Source organism: Salvelinus fontinalis, chromosome 3, assembly GCF_029448725.1.
Source record: "Salvelinus fontinalis isolate EN_2023a chromosome 3, ASM2944872v1, whole genome shotgun sequence".
In the NCBI taxonomy this organism is placed as follows: domain Eukaryota; kingdom Metazoa; phylum Chordata; class Actinopteri; order Salmoniformes; family Salmonidae; genus Salvelinus; species Salvelinus fontinalis.
Window position 1 is genome coordinate 30803559 of NC_074667.1, and position 16036 is coordinate 30819594.

At 45.1% G+C, this 16036-nt stretch overlaps 1 protein-coding gene across 10 annotated transcripts in view; it reads left to right on the forward strand.

The window, feature by feature from the left end:
* LOC129843527 (calcium-dependent secretion activator 1-like) overlaps positions 1-16036 on the forward strand; it is a 161261-nt gene that overhangs the window by 114688 nt on the left and 30537 nt on the right. For 7 of the 10 annotated variants that reach the window (XM_055912306.1, XM_055912295.1, XM_055912298.1 and 4 more), the window contains exons 8-14: positions 234-373; positions 1026-1092; positions 4881-4989; positions 5156-5368; positions 8906-8917; positions 14482-14618; positions 15383-15570. In XM_055912306.1, coding sequence (XP_055768281.1) covers positions 234-373; positions 1026-1092; positions 4881-4989; positions 5156-5368; positions 8906-8917; positions 14482-14618; positions 15383-15570 — 866 coding nt within the window. The remainder of the gene's footprint in view (positions 1-233; positions 374-1025; positions 1093-4880; positions 4990-5155; positions 5369-8905; positions 8918-14481; positions 14619-15382; positions 15571-16036) is intronic. The other 3 variants (XM_055912297.1, XM_055912300.1, XM_055912305.1) reach the window with 1 other exon arrangement.

Here is a 16036-nt window from a genome sequence, read left to right on the forward strand (position 1 = left end):
AGTTTATCAAACAATAGTCTGCACTCTTAATTTTTTTTGTTTCATTTTGGCAACACTCATTTTAAATACCACTGTCATTGTGTGTATATATCATACAAAAAAAATTGAAAATCAAGTTTTTGAATGCACTGCCCTTTAAAAAGTCAAGGTTAAAAATACAATTGTGTAGTCATCATCAGATATCTTAATCTCTTCATTTCTCTCTTAATCTTAATTTGTCTTTTCTCCTCCAGGTGGTTCTCCACCCGACCCCTAACAGCCCCAAGGCATCAGAGCTCCATAAGATGGCCCTCACCAAGGCCTGCCCCGACCAGAACCTTCAGATCAAACTGGCCATTCGCATGGACAAACCGCAGAACATGAAGCATTCTGGGTAAGTATGGACAAGCTCCAAAACATGAAGAATTCCTGGTAAGCATGGACAAGCCGCAGAAGATGAAGAATTCTAGGCAAGCAAGGGAAACCTGGTCCTATTGATCTCAATCTCATTTGTTTTAAAGTCTGCTACTTTACTGCTTAATTAACATACTCATGAGGTCGGAGTAGGATCACCAGATAGGGTTTTGTTTGGGGTTTTATTTTTACCTTTTCATCCATTTCTCTGAAACTCCTCCGGCCTCTTCCTTGGTTCCTTCTTGGCCTTATTTCTAGATAAATGGATTGTATTGTATTGTTCTATCTCCTCTGGTGGTTACTACTGGATTTGTTTTACATTTAGAGAGCAACAAAGACACTAGCTTCCAGGCCAACGTGACTCATTCTCACTGCGCCAACCCAGAGTCATCCACTCTGCATAAAACATCAAAACATGTACGACATTATCATATTATGAACAGTGATTAGGTCAGCCTCTCTTTTGTTTGTGGTAGGGGATACACTCCTTGCTATGAATGTAGTGTGGGCTAAACCTGCTGATTCTGTTGCTGTTGTTACAACACAGGAAACAACAATAGCCAATTGTCATACCATTGCCATGTACTCATTACGTTGCCATGTAGTAATTGTTAAACATTGTTTTCTGGCAGGTATTTGTGGGCTTTTGGGAAGAACGTCTGGAAGCGCTGGAAGAAGCGTTTCTTCGTCCTCGTGCAGGTTGGTACATCATCAGCCTCTGAAATATCATGTCTTTGGTCTGGTCAAATGAAAGGTAATTCAAATGATAACATCACCAAAACAACCAATAACTTACAGTTTATTCAAATATATTGGCACCATTGAACTTTACAATAGAGTGCAAATGGATCAGAATGTCTTATTTTCTCTCTTCAAAACTGGTTGAATGGCTATTTTTACCCTGTCGGCAACTGCAACTTGCCACAGGTGAGATGAATTACCCAGTAAACGAGAATCACCTGCCTCCAACCAAATTAATTTGAATTCTGAATAATTTAGTCCAGGACATTTTTTTTATTGGTCCTGTGCAGTTGTATATCAAACAAATACAACACGTGTGAACACCAAAGGTTTTTTTTCAATTTCAACTTGTTTTAGCAGAAATAGGGAATTGTGATTGCAACTGTATGTGGCTAAAGGTGTAACGGCGTTCCTCTCTCTTTTCATAAGAAGAGGAGGAGTAGTGATCGAGCCAAGGCGCAGCGGGTTGAGAATACATGATGAATTTTATTTACAATACAAAACGAAACAAACTATACTTGAATAAACTAACAAAATAACAAAACGAAAATAGACAGACTTAGTACGACGAACTCACATAACACACGCAGAACGAACGAACGAACGAGTACTTACTACAAAAACGCACGAACAAACCGAAACAATCCCGTATGGTGTAACATCGACACAGACACAGGAGACAATCACCCACAAACAAACAGTGAGAACACCCTACCTAAATATGACTCTTAATTAGAGGAGAACGCAAAACACCTGCCTCTAATTAAGAGCCACACCAGGCAACCAAAACCAACATAGAAACAGATAACATAGACTGCCCACCCAAAACACATGCCCTGACCTAAACAATATACAAAAAACAACATAAAACAGGTCAGGACTGTTACAGAACCCCCCCCTCAAGGTGCGAACGCCGGGCGCACCAGCACAAAGTCCAGGGGAGGGTCTGGGTGGGCAGTTGACCACGGTGGTGGCTCCGGCTCTGGACGCTGTCCCCACACCACCATAGTCACTCCCCGTTTCTGTCTTCCCCTCCCAATGACCACCCTAAAACTCACATCCCCTATATAAACGGCCAGCACCAGGAGAAGGGGCAGCACCGGGACAAGGGGCAGCACCGGGACAAGGGGCAGCACCGGGACAAGGGGCAGCACCGGGACAAGGGGCAGCACCGGGACAAGGGGCAGCACCGGGACAAGGGGCAGCACCGGGACAAGGGGCAGCACCGGGACAAGGGGCAGCACCGGGACAAGGGGCAGGTCCCGGCTGATATACTCTGGCAGATCCTGGCTGAGGGACTCTGGCAGGTCTATGCAGGCTGACGGCTCTCGACGCTCATGGCGGGCTGACGGCTCTCGACGCTCATGGCGGGCTGACGGCTCTCGACGCTCATGGCGGGCTGACGGCTCTCGACGCTCATGGCGGGCTGACGGCTCTCGACGCTCATGGCGGGCTGACGGCTCTCGACGCTCATGGCGGGCTGACGGCTCTCGACGCTCATGGCGGGCTGACGGCTCTCGACGCTCATGGCGGGCTGACGGCTCTCGACGCTCATGGCGGGCTGACGGCTCTCGACGCTCATGGCGGGCTGACGGCTCTGGCTGCTCATGGCTCTCTGACGGCTCTGGCCGCTCATGGCTCGCTGGCGGCTCTGGCAGATCCTGTCTGGTTGGCGGCTCTGGCAGATCCTGTCTGGTTGGCGGCTCTGGCAGATCCTGTCTGGTTGGCGGCTCTGGCAGATCCTGTCTGGTTGGCGGCTCTGGCAGATCCTGTCTGGCGGGCGGCTCTAGCGGCTCCTGTCTGGCGGGCGGCTCTAGCGGCTCCTGTCTGGCGGGCGGCTCTGTAGGCTCATGGCAGACGGGCGGCTTTGCAGGCTCATGGCAGACGGGCGGCTTTGCAGGCTCATGGCAGACGGATGGCTCAGATGGCGCTGGGGAGACGGATGGCTCAGATGGCGCTGGGGAGACGGATGGCTCAGATGGCGCTGGGGAGACGGATGGCTCAGATGGCGCTGGGGAGACGGATGGCTCTGGCCGGATACGGCGCACTGTAGACCTGGTGCGTGGTGCCGGAACTGGAGGCACCGGGCTAAGGATAAGCACCTTCCTACTAGTGCGGGGAGCAGGGACAGGACACACTGTATTCTCAAAGCCCACTCTATACCTGATGCGAGGTACCGGCACTGGTGACACCGGGCTGAGGACAAGCACATCAGGATTAGTAGGGGGAGAAGATACAGTGTGTTCAGGGCTCTGGAGACGCACAGGAGGCTTTGTGCGTGGTGCCGGAACTGGAGGCACCGAACTGGATACACACACTACAGAGAGAGTGCGTGGAGGAGGAACTGGGCTCAGGAGACGCACTGGTAGCCTAGTGCATAGTGTAGGCACTGTAGGTACTAGGCTGGGGCGGGGAGGTGGCGCCGGAAATACCGGACCGTGGAGGCGTACTGGCACTCTTGAGCATTGAGCCTGCCCAACCTTACCTGGTTGAATGCTCCCGGTCGCCCGACCAGTGCGGGGAGGTGGAATAACCCGCACCGGCCTATGTAGGCGAACCGGGGAAACCATGCGTAAGGCCGGTGCCATGTATGCCGGCCCGAGGAGACGCACTGGAGACCAGACGCGTTGAGCCGGCCTCATGACACCTGGCTCAATACCCAATCTAGCCCTACCAGTGCGGGGAGGTGGAATAACCCGCACTGGGCTATGCACTCGTACAGGAGACACCGTGCGCTCTACTGCGTAACACGGCGCCTACCCGTACTCCCGCTCTCCACGGTAAGCCTGGGAAGTGGGCGCAGGTCTCCTACCTGCCCTTGGCCCACTACCTCTTAGCCCCCCCCAAGAAATTTTTGGGTGTTACTTACGGGCTTTTTGGGCTTCCGTGCCAGACGCGTTCCCTCATAGCTCCGGTTCCTCTCTCCGGTAGCCTCTGCTCTCCTCAGTGCCTCCAGCTGTTCCCATGGGAGGCGATCCCTACCAGCCAGGATCTCCTCCCATGTGTAGCAACCCTTTCCGTCCAATATATCGTCCCATGTCCATTGCTCCTTCTTTTCCTGTCCCTTACTCCAATTACTCCGCTGCTTGGCTCTGGAATGGTGGGTGATTCTGTAACGGTGTTCCTCTCTCTTTTCATAAGAAGAGGAGGAGTAGTGATCGAGCCAAGGCGCAGCGGGTTGAGAATACATGATGAATTTTATTTACAATACAAAACGAAACAAACTATACTTGAATAAACTAACAAAATAACAAAACGAAAATAGACAGACTTAGTACGACGAACTCACATAACACACGCAGAACGAACGAACAAGTACTTACTACAAAAACGCACGAACAAACCGAAACAATCCCGTATGGTGTAACATCGACACAGACACAGGAGACAATCACCCACAAACAAACAGTGAGAACACCCTACCTAAATATGACTCTTAATTAGAGGAGAACGCAAAACACCTGCCTCTAATTAAGAGCCATACCAGGCAACCAAAACCAACATAGAAACAGATAACATAGACTGCCCACCCAAAACACATGCCCTGACCTAAACAATATACAAAAAACAACATAAAACAGGTCAGGACCGTTACAAAAGGGGTAGTTTTCACACCCAAATATAATCACATTTTAATCGCCTTCTTACCTCGAAAGAAGCTTGAACAATCACAGCAATTCACCACTGATCCTCTGATGTTCCTGAGCAGATGGAAGTGTATGACGTGTCTGTCCTCTCTGTTGTAGGTGAGCCAGTACACCTTTGCCATGTGCAGCTACAGAGAGAAGAAGTCTGAGCCACAGGAGCTGCTACAGCTGGATGGTTACACTGTGGACTACACCGACCCCCAGCCAGGTACATATATACACACATGCACGCACACATGCACATTCACACAGACACACACGTACATTATGTACGCACGTGCATGCATGCACAGATGGACGCACACACACACAAATGCATGCACGCACACACACACCCGCACAACCTGTCCCTAAACCCTCCTCTCTGTCTCTAGGTTTGGATGGCGGCAGGGCGTTCTTCAACGCGGTGAAGGAGGGCGACACTGTAATCTTTGCCAGTGATGACGAGCAGGACCGCATCCTGTGGGTTCAGGCAATGTACCGGGCCACCGGTCAGTCCCACAAGCCCGTTCCTCCCACCCAGATCCAGAAACTAAACTCCAAGGGGGGTGCCGCCGCTCAGATGGACGCGCCCATCTCCCAGTTCTGTAAGTAAACCAACACACAACCTCAGCATCAGATCAGCCAATCAGCAGGCAGTTTCAGGTTTCATCTCCCCCAATCCAGTGACAGCTCTCACCCATAACGTGTCACTACGCCATGTGTCTCTCCCCACGTCACACTGCAGCCACATACTGTAACTGTTAAACACGTTGCGCTGTAGAACTAAAGGCAACACACGCAGGCACGTCCTCCTCATTGCTGTATCACACAGAGTGCCCAGCATCTTTTGGCCTCCCCTCATCGTCACCAATCAGTCACACATGACCTGTTTAAAGGTGCAACATCCTATGACTCTTCCCCCGTCAATCTGCTCTGTCTCTCTCTAAACATTAACCACGCTGACAAACTTAAGAGAAAGACGGAACGGCGGCCAATGCCGTAGATATAGATTAAACCACTAAAATGAAACATCAAGCTTGGCACCTTTTAAGCCTTTTGAATCCTTTTGAAACCTTTAAAATCTTTTGAGACTGTGTTGCGTTAACAGTGGTACTTAAGTGTTATGTTTGTGACAATGCTAAGGTGTCAGGGAGTATTGCCTGAACACCTCCCAGACGCCAGCATGTTGTATGGTAGAAAACAACAGCTGTAACAGACCGACTTTCTGAGTCCCCGCTCAGCCCAGCCCTGTCTCGGTCCAGCCACTGCTCAGTCAACGTTCTCTGTAGTGTTAACCGTTCCTTTACTTGTACCTTTAAGCAGCCACTGGTCAGATACTGTACAGTAGCAAAGTAAAGGTAAGACTGTCTCTAGTAACGTGGCTTCTGCAGCACGTACCTATCTACTTCCTGTTGTAACCGTCTCTTCTGTGTCCTCTGCCTCTTATTTAAAACACACTTCGAATCACAAGTTAACAGTCAAATAGGACCAAAGATTTTTAGCCGAACATGATACTCGTGTATCCTAATACACTTTTCTTTTTACAAAATATATCTAAGTTACACGTTGTGAACACTCTGAAACCTGAACAGGTTGAACCTAACTTGGTAAATCAGTACCCTTTAGTAGCCAACTCAATTCTGTTGTTTTACTGCACTAAAGAACTAGCCTGGTAAAACCAGACTGAATGCTGTGCTCACCATCTGTTTCAATGAGGTGAGTGCATCGTTCAGTCCGGTTAACAAGACTACTAAAGAACACTCCACTGCTATTCAAAACCAAACGTGATAACTTATTTTAGTGTGCATCCTTCCTTCAACTCCTTTAGTTATTTTAACCATTATTCTAATGCCCAGGCCGTTTGGTTAGAGTTAATGGGTTGTAGAAAAAGCTTTTTTCCCCTTTTATTATATTGGCATTTTTATAACCTGAAAACAATTCAGCAATAAAAACATTTACAATGGTTTTTATGCAGGAATTATGCTATTTAGGTAACAAAAGCGTAGATGTCATTATTTGGGTGGGGAGGGGTAGAAAATCTATGTTTTAATTAATTACACTGTAGTTTTCATCCGTTTCTATAAACAGAATCTATAGACAAGAATTCCCTGTGGTCTCTCGGTCTCTCCATTGGTGTCTTTGTCGAGTATGTGATCGTTCTTCTGGTTATTTGGTTACCTCCTCTATATAAGACCAGCCATTCTGATGCCATTCAATGACCCCTCACAGTGGCACAGACCTCCTCCTTCTACCCCCCTCCTCTCTGAAACACTGTGCCACACCAAACGCACATGTTTCACCCCACCCTGGTTATCTTGAATGGCACAGGGGCCATAACATACACCACACCACCCTGTTACTCTCCTTTCTTTCTCTTTCTCTTTCTCTTTCTCTTTCTCTCTCTCTCTCTCTCTCTCTCTCTCTCTCTCTCTCTCTCTCTCTCTCTCTCTCTCTCTCTCTCTCTCTCTCTCTCTCTCTCTCTCTCTCTCTCTCTCTCTCTCTCTCTCTCTCTCTCTCTCTCTCTCTCTCTCTCTCTCTCTCTCTCTCTCTCTCTCTCTCTCTCTCTCTCTCTCTCTCTCTCTACCATCAGAGCTCTGCTGACGATAATTTGTCTAGATGCTATGAAGGTTCTGGAGCACTGATTTGGAAGAATAGGAGAGTAGTCTTTCTAAAGGAGAACTTACAGGTTACTACTTCTAAATGATGATTTTAGATGAGGAAGGAATGGGACTCTGGCAAAGCTAATAGTGTTTTCTCATGTGCCAGCCTGCCTCCAGACTGAATCCAGTACTGTACTTACCAGAGAAGTTATGCGTGTCACTACTCATTACCAGGCAACATCACTTTGCTTTAAGTGGACTCCGATATTCATAACCATATAATAATAAAATATTCGGATAAAATGATAACATTACGTGGATATGTCAGGTTTATTCCAATTGAGTTAGCCATTTAGATTGTTATTACTCTTCATTTATTTTTTCCTCTAAACATTATCTCGTAAGCTGTCCAGTGCCTTCATAGATTCAGCGGAGGATACTGGCATCATTTACATATTAATAATAATAATAGTAGAACTAGAAGTTGTTGTTGGAGTGCTGGAGGTAACTGTAGAGTATTGGCCAGTGCTCCTCTATTATAAGCTGGAGAAAGCAAAGTGACGCGATCATATTATGATGGTAATGTGTAAAGTATGTTAGAATAAGATACAGATGTAGGATCTTAATTTGATCCCCCTGTTGCAGGATAACTTTCCTAAAATGCAGGACATTTACCACTTGTAGTGTATTTGAGGTTTAAAAAGGCTTGTCATTTCCACTTGGAAATTTCCGACTTGATTTTCCGTTATGAAAATGTAAAAACGCCTACAGAAAATAATTATAATCCACATAATAATTTACCTTTTCTGTTGCTGCAGGATTATTTTCCAGAATCCAGACTAAATCAACCACAGCAGAGTGATGATAACCCTTTACCCTGATCCTTTAATCTCTCTTTTTTCTGTCATGCTCTCACTGGCACTCTATTTCCCTCTCTGACTCTTGATTTTCTATCGATCTTCTCTCTTTCTCTCTCTCTACCTTTCTTTTCACTCTACAGCTCTCATTCTTTCTCTCTCTCCAGCTCACATACCCACACATGCTCAGCACACCACAACTGCCCACACACCACTCACTCACTCTCTCTGAAACACTGTGCCACACCAAACGTACATGTTTCACCCCACCCTGGTTATCTTGAATGGCACAGGGGCCATAACATACACCACACCACCCTGTTACTCTCCTTTCTTTCTCTCTCTCTCTCTGTCTCTCTCTGTCTCTCTCTCTGTCTCTCTCTCTGTCTCTCTCTCTCTCTGTCTCTCTCTGTCTCTGTCTCTCTCTCTCTCTCTCTCTCTCTCTCTGTCTCTCTCTGTCTCTGTCTCTCTCTCTCTCTCTCTCTCTCTCTCTCTCTCTCTCTCTCATATTTTGGTACAGGTTGTTGTTTTTTTTAGTTGTGTTTTTCTTCCTCATGCTTTGCTTGTTACCCTTCTTTAGTATTGCAACTGCTAGGTGAGGGACACTCGTGTTTGCTCTCCTCTAGCCTTGTTGCTAGTCTTTATGTTATTCTGGTTTGTCCCTTCTTACCCCGCTGTCTTCTAGCTGGACTTAAGGGTAAGTGCTTCCCTATAGCCGGCACAGCTCAGATAATCCCCAACGATTATCTGACAAATGCAACGTGCTTTCTCTCCTCTTTCCCTATCCACTTCCTCCTCTTAAGTCTCCTCGCTTCATGTCTTTAGACAGTAGAAAACGTATTTTTTTATGTTTGATTTCTCCTCAATCTGAAATTTGAAGTAGCTATAAGCTTCCATTCTTGACGGTTTAGGATGCATGTAATTTGATTCTTAGACTTATCATTTGGCTCAGTAATTATTGTAGTTTATATTCTGGTTATTATTATGTTTTTTTGTTGCATAATTGCCTTCTCTCCTTAATCTTATTGGTGTCCAAGGACCCCTCAGAGTAAAGCAGAGAGATGGCCCAATGTGACATGATGCCATCAGAAAATAAAATACAGTAAATGACTGCTGTAGGAAATGTAGTTGTGAATCCATCAACAGTTATGGAAATTCTATTTTAGAGAGCAGTAAAAAAAGCTTCCCCCTAAGGGCACTTCAGAGCTTGTAATCAAGCTTCTTTTCTTTTTTTTTTAAGTCCTACAATTCTTTACATCGCTTACAAATGATTGAATATTTCCATATTGTTTAATACATTTTTCAAAGAGTAGAGCAGTTGGAAAGCTGTGACATGTTGAACATTTTGGTTGTGATTCGTTTGGACCCTTTTAGCAGGGTAACATGGGTCATGCTTTACTTCCGAGGACTCAATTCATAGCTGTGGGAAGTAGGGGTGCTGAGGGTACTACAGCACCCCCTGGTAAATCACCCCAAAAATTAGTGGAGAAAAATACTCCTCAGTGGCCATAGCTCAATTGCTTTTGGTTATTTTCTTTTGTCCTCTGTTCACGAGAGTTGGCAAATATGTACGTGGAGTATTTTGAATGCAGATGACAAGGAGTAGCCATTGGCACCGCTCCTTACCATACAATACTCTGGAAGAACCCTCTTACTAGATGGGCCTGTAGACAGCAGCTAGCCCCCCCATAGTAGCACCTCTAGGAGGGAACAGATCTAATTTTGGTTTCTTTTGATTGCCCTTTGATTGCCTGAACAGGTGAACACTTTTGTCATGTGTCCATTATTGCATTGATGGAATTACAGGAATTTTTATTTCCCCCTTGCCATCTCCCAGAGAATGATCTACATGTAGTTTTGCCTCTGTCGGCTTCATGCTATAAACCGATGTACTTGCACCAAATTGTATTGCTACCCTGTTAGAGATACTCCAGTAGTTGGTATGCCTGTTAGTTGTGCTCTGTAGATGTCATGAATAAATACACTGCAACACACTCAAGTATTGTCAACTTGCAAATGCTAAGAGAAAGAGGAATGCCCAAAATGTTTTATCCCAAACATTGAAAATGGAACCTTCAGATGCATGACATAACATTTTGAAATATTTTTGAAAGCACAATGGAAAGTCACTGTTCTACAGCATGTGATATAATTATGTTTGTCATTGAGTATTTATTAATTACTGTATTCCCCAATATTCGTAATAGAAAAACAATCCAATCTTTTTAACCAATCATCTTGCCTTTAGATGATGACGTCACCATCGACAAGAACTCACTAAATATGATCATGTGCCCCCGTAGTCCATTCAGTCTGTTATTCCAAAATCAAACTCCATTTCCTCATTTAAAACAACCAGAAGAGATATTCCCCACCCCATTTCCTCCAGCCTACATTCAAGCACTTTCTATCACACATCGTGCACCTCCACTCTGCCCCTATCGCACACTTTCTCTCACCCCCACCCTTCCCCACTGCCCCCGTAACTATCCCACCCCGTCCGCTATCGCTTTCTTCCCCACTTTCCTGGCACTGTCTGTATCTCCCTCATCTGTTTATCTCTCTATGTCTGAGTCGTTTTCTCAGCCCCCCTCCCCCTTTCTCTCTCTCTTTCTCTGTGTTCACCCTTTGTTTCCTCTTACCCTTTTCATCCCATTCTCTCACCCTCACCTTTGAACTCTATTCTCCCGACAACTTTCCTTTTTCCATCATATCTATAATTTCTTCCCTGTCTCACCCCTCTCTCACCTCTCTTAACCTTTGCTTACCCCTCAGTCTTAGCCTTAGTTCACCCCTCTCTCCCTTTTAACTCGTGGTAGGGCCTTTTTTGCCAGTGCCTAGCAAAACCAGGGATGCATAGTCTGTTGGTCTAGTCCACTCGTTTGGACGATTAAGAAACAAAACACCTCCCAATTTTACACTCCAGAACCCTTTACCAAGTACCATTGAACGTACAGCTGTCCTATCCTCATCCATGGCCCTCCATCTCCCCTTTATCTATCCCTGTCTCTGAACATGGGGCGGACAGATGTCAGTTGAGTTCAAAGTTAGTGTTGCTATAGAACCCCCACCCCCAGCCAAGCCCAGCCTACCCCCTTATCCACCTGCCCCACCACCGTCACATTATCCTCACTTTTTTTCAGTGTCACACGATTGGACATGACACCTGTCACTCACCGACGCTGAAGAGGACATGAACATCAACACCTCTTTCATCTCTCTATATGCTATGCAAGTGACGCTGCAAAGTGGCATTGTCGTTTTTGAACATTTGTAGGCTTTTTGAATGGTGTTGAATGGGCAAAAACGTAGTGCATTGGTTTTTAGTGCAAAAACATAACGAAAGGCATCTGGCAGAAGTAAATTCCTTCACAAATACAAATATAACTTTATATAGTACCAGTCAAAAGTTTGGACACAACTACTCATTCAATGGTATTTCTATATTTTTACTATTTTCTACATTGTAGAATAATAATGAAGACATCAACACTATGAAATAACACAGATAGAATCAAAAAAGTTTAAAACCAATCAAAATATATTTTAGTTTTTATATTCTTCAAAGTAGCCACCCTTTGCCTTCATGACAGCTTTGCACACTCTTGGCATTCTCTCAACCAGCTTCACCTGGAATGCATTTCCGACAGTCTTGAATGAGTTCCCAATTATGCTGAGCACTTGTTGGCTGCTTTCCTTTGCTCTGTGGTCCAACTTATCCCAAACCATCTCAATTGGGTTGAGGTCGGGTGATTGTGGATGCCAGGTCATCTGATGCAGCACTCCATCACTCTCCTTCTTGGTCAAATAGCCATTACACAGCCTGGAGGTGTGTTGGGTCATTGTCCTGGTCAAATAGCCCTTACACAGCCTGGAGGTGTGTTGGGTCATTGTCCTGTTGAAAAACAAATGATAGTCCCATTACTCACAAACCAGAGGGGATGGCGTATCGGTGCAGAATGCTGTGGTAGCCATGCTGGTTAAGTGTGCCTTGAATTATAAATAAATAACAGACAGAGTCACCAGCAACGCCCCCCCACACCATCACACCTCCTCCTCCATGCTTCACTGTGGGAACTACACATGTGGAGATCATCCATTCACCTACTCTGCGTCTCACAAAGACACGGAGGTTTGTACCAAACATCTCAAATTTGGACTCATCAGACCAAAGGACATATTTCCACCAGTCTAATGTCCATTGCTTGTGTTTCTTGGCCCAAGCAAGTCTCTTCTTATTATTGGTGTCCTTTAGTAGTTGTTTCTTTGCAGCAATTCGACAATGAAGGCCTGATTCACACAGTCTCGTCTGAAAAGTTGATTTTGAGATGTGTCTGTTACTTGAACTCTGTGAAGCATTTATTTGGGCTGCCGTTTCTGAGGTTGGTAACTCTAATGAACTTATCCACTGCAGCAGAGGTAACTCTCGGTCTTCCTTTTCTGTGGTGGTCCTCATGAGAGCCAGTTTCATCATAGCACTTGATGGTTTTTGCTACTGCACTTGAAGAAACTTTCAAAGTTCTTGAAATGTTCCACATTGACTGACCTTTATGTCTTAAAGTAATGATAGACTGTCGTTTCTCTTTGCTTATTTGAGCTGTTCTTGACATGTTATGGACTTGGTCTTTTACCAAACAGGGCTATCTTCTGTATACCAAACCTACCTTGTCACAACACAACTGATCGGCTCAAATGCATTAAGAAGGAATGAAATTCCACAAATTAACTTTTAACAAGGCACACCTGTTAATTGAAATGGATTCCAGGTGGCTACCTCATGAAGCTGGTTGAGAGAATGCCAAGAGTGTGCAAAGCTGTCAATGAGGCAAAGGAGGGCTACTTTGAAGAATCTCAAGTATAAAATATATTTTGATTTGTTTAACACTTTTTTGGTTGCTACATGATTCCATGTGCGTTATTTCATAGTTGTGATGTCTTCACTAAAATAGTAACAAAATAAAGCAAAACCCAGGAATAAGTAGGTATGTCCAAACTTTTGACTGGTACTGTATATGAACACATTTTCACGAATTTGATGATATAATCGTCAAGCATATTCGGTACAGGACTAGGGACAAGAACACGGATGTATGACGTAGGAACGCGTCACTTGCACATGATGTCGAGTCCCCCTTTTCATGCACATGTCATCTCATCACTGATCGTTTGAGATCTGACTATATACAGTATGTAGTGCAGACATGGGAAGAAAATGTGGGAATACCAATGTTTTTTTTATCAGGTACTGGTTGTATTCTGCTTTTAGGCTTTTCATCAATGTTTTTTTTATCAGGTACTGGTTATATTCTGCTTTTAGGCTTCTCATCATTGTTTTTGTTAGATGAGAGTATTCTGGTTATTCAAATTATGCCACCACTACTGTCATGACAGACAGAATACATCTTTTTGGTTTCAGAAGATGGTCGTACATGAATACATGTCTCCTGTGTTTTCCTATTGTTCTCTGTCCTCAACATATACACTGCAGTTTTAGATCTATTGAACAACCATACAACACTAATCAAATACCGTCAAAATCGATTTAAGAAACGTGGGCACTCATTACTTGACCTGCTCCCAGAATGCATTTGGATGCAGATAACCAGCTCCCTAGAGGCTTGTGTCCGCTACCCAACCTTTATAAAAATAGATGTATTCTATAGAATAGAAAACACTTAACTCTTACAGTTTTGAATCGACTAGACTTTCTCCATGAAACAGAGCTATTTACTCAGCTTAATGTTTTTATTCAAAATCACACTGTACTCTGTTTTGTTGTCCAGCACACGACCCGTCATTTTGTCAGGAACTTAATGACATCGACCAATCAATCGCGAATGGCAGAATCTATTGAATACATATTACGAATGAGAATAGCATCCTATTCAATTTAACCCACCACTTTCTTAATACATGTTTTGAATCTAATATGCCTAAAATGGTAGCCATTGAACAACAAAAAAGCTGCCAGCATCCACATACTACAGTACGAAAAAGCACTGGTCCCATTGAGCTTAGCTACAGATTCACATCAGTAGCTCCTTATTCCACAATCACGATCAGCTCTATTGACTCTGTCTGATATGATGCAAGTTGACAATGTAAAGCTGTAAGTGTTTATAATTTGCCCTAACAGTAGTCTTAGCCAGACAGGCCCAGTGTTGTGTTGAGGTAGAGAGATATGCTGTACTCTTTCTCTCTGCCTTACTGACACCCTCTTCCTCTGAATCCTGCCCTTTTCCCTGTGCTGGTTGGACACAGACGCAGACAGAGCTCAGAAACATGGCATGGATGAGTTTATCTCGGCTAACCCCTGTAGCTTTGACCACGCCTCCCTGTTCGAGATCGTCCAGAGGCTCACGTTGGACCACAGGCTCAATGACACCTTCTGCTGCCTGGTGAGTGGCATTCTCCAAACCCACAGTACGGTGGAATGAGAATAAAGTCCTGGGCACTAAAAAATATACTTTATATCAAAATGCTGACATTTCTTGGAGCAAGGTACATTGTTAATGTGACTCAGGTCATGGTTCAGTCAGGGAAAGGGGTTTGTTTGTGATTGAGATCATGATGCTAACCTCTTAAAAAAAGCTCTGATGTAATGTGTAGGGATGGTTCAACCGGGCCAGGTGTTCTAGTCTAAACTGTTAAACCCCCTCTCTGGACCTCCCGAGTGGCACAGCGGTCTTAGGCACTGCAGTGCTTGAGGTGTCACTACAGATCTGGGTTCAATCCCAGTCTGTGTCGCAGCCGGCCGTGACCGGGAAACCCATGAGGTGACGCACAATTAGCCCAGTGTCGTCCAGGTTAGGGGAGGGTTTGGCCGGCCGGGATGTCCTTGTGCCATCGCGCTCTAGCGACTCCTGTGGCAGGCCGGGCGCATGCACGCTGACACGGTCACCAGTTGTATGGCATTTCCTCCGATTGGTGCCGCTGGCTTCCGGGTTAAGCGAGCAGTATGTCAAGAAGCAGTGTGGCTTGGTAGTTTTGTGTTTCGGAGGATGCATGGCTCTCGACCTTCGCCTCTCCCGAGTCCGTACGGGAGTTGTAGCGATGGGACAAGACTATAACTGCCAATTTGATATCACGAAATTGGGGAGAAAAAGGGCTTAAAATAATGATAAATAATAACATAAAATCCACTCTCTGATGTAATGTGTAGGGATGGTTCAGCCCGGGCCAGGTGTTTGTCCTGGATGAGTACTGTGCCAGGAACGGCGTGCGGGGGTGTCACAGACACCTGGGTTACCTAGGGGACCTGCTGGAGAGGGCGGACAGAGGAGCCATGATCGACCCCACCCTGCTTCACTACAGCTTCGCTTTCTGCGCCTCCCATGTCCACGGTAACAGGTAAAATCTACACCCGATTGAACCCGGTCCTCCTGCTTGCCAATCCATAGTCTTAATCATTAAACCAAGAGGACATCCTCAAGGCCGGAGGGCGACATTTTGGACAAGTCAGTGCTCATCACAAAGTAGCACTGGCAATGCTAAATCACCACCATATCGCAAGAGAGATGGGTAAACTTTGTATCTCAAATACACACACAAAGGTCTTCAGATAAAATAAGAAGAGAAAGAAGGAAAGAAAAGCTGGCCATCGTAACAGGACAAAAGGGTCAGAGTCATCAAACGCAGCAGAGCACCATTGCTTTATGATTTCCCAGTGTTACGTCTGTGTTTGTCATGAATGTTTTGCATATTATTTATTATGATTTTAATCATGTATTTTATGATATCATGTCATCATTTTGTTCACTTTTTTTTTTATTAATCACTTATATTTACCTTGGTTTCCACCGTATTCCTTTTTTCT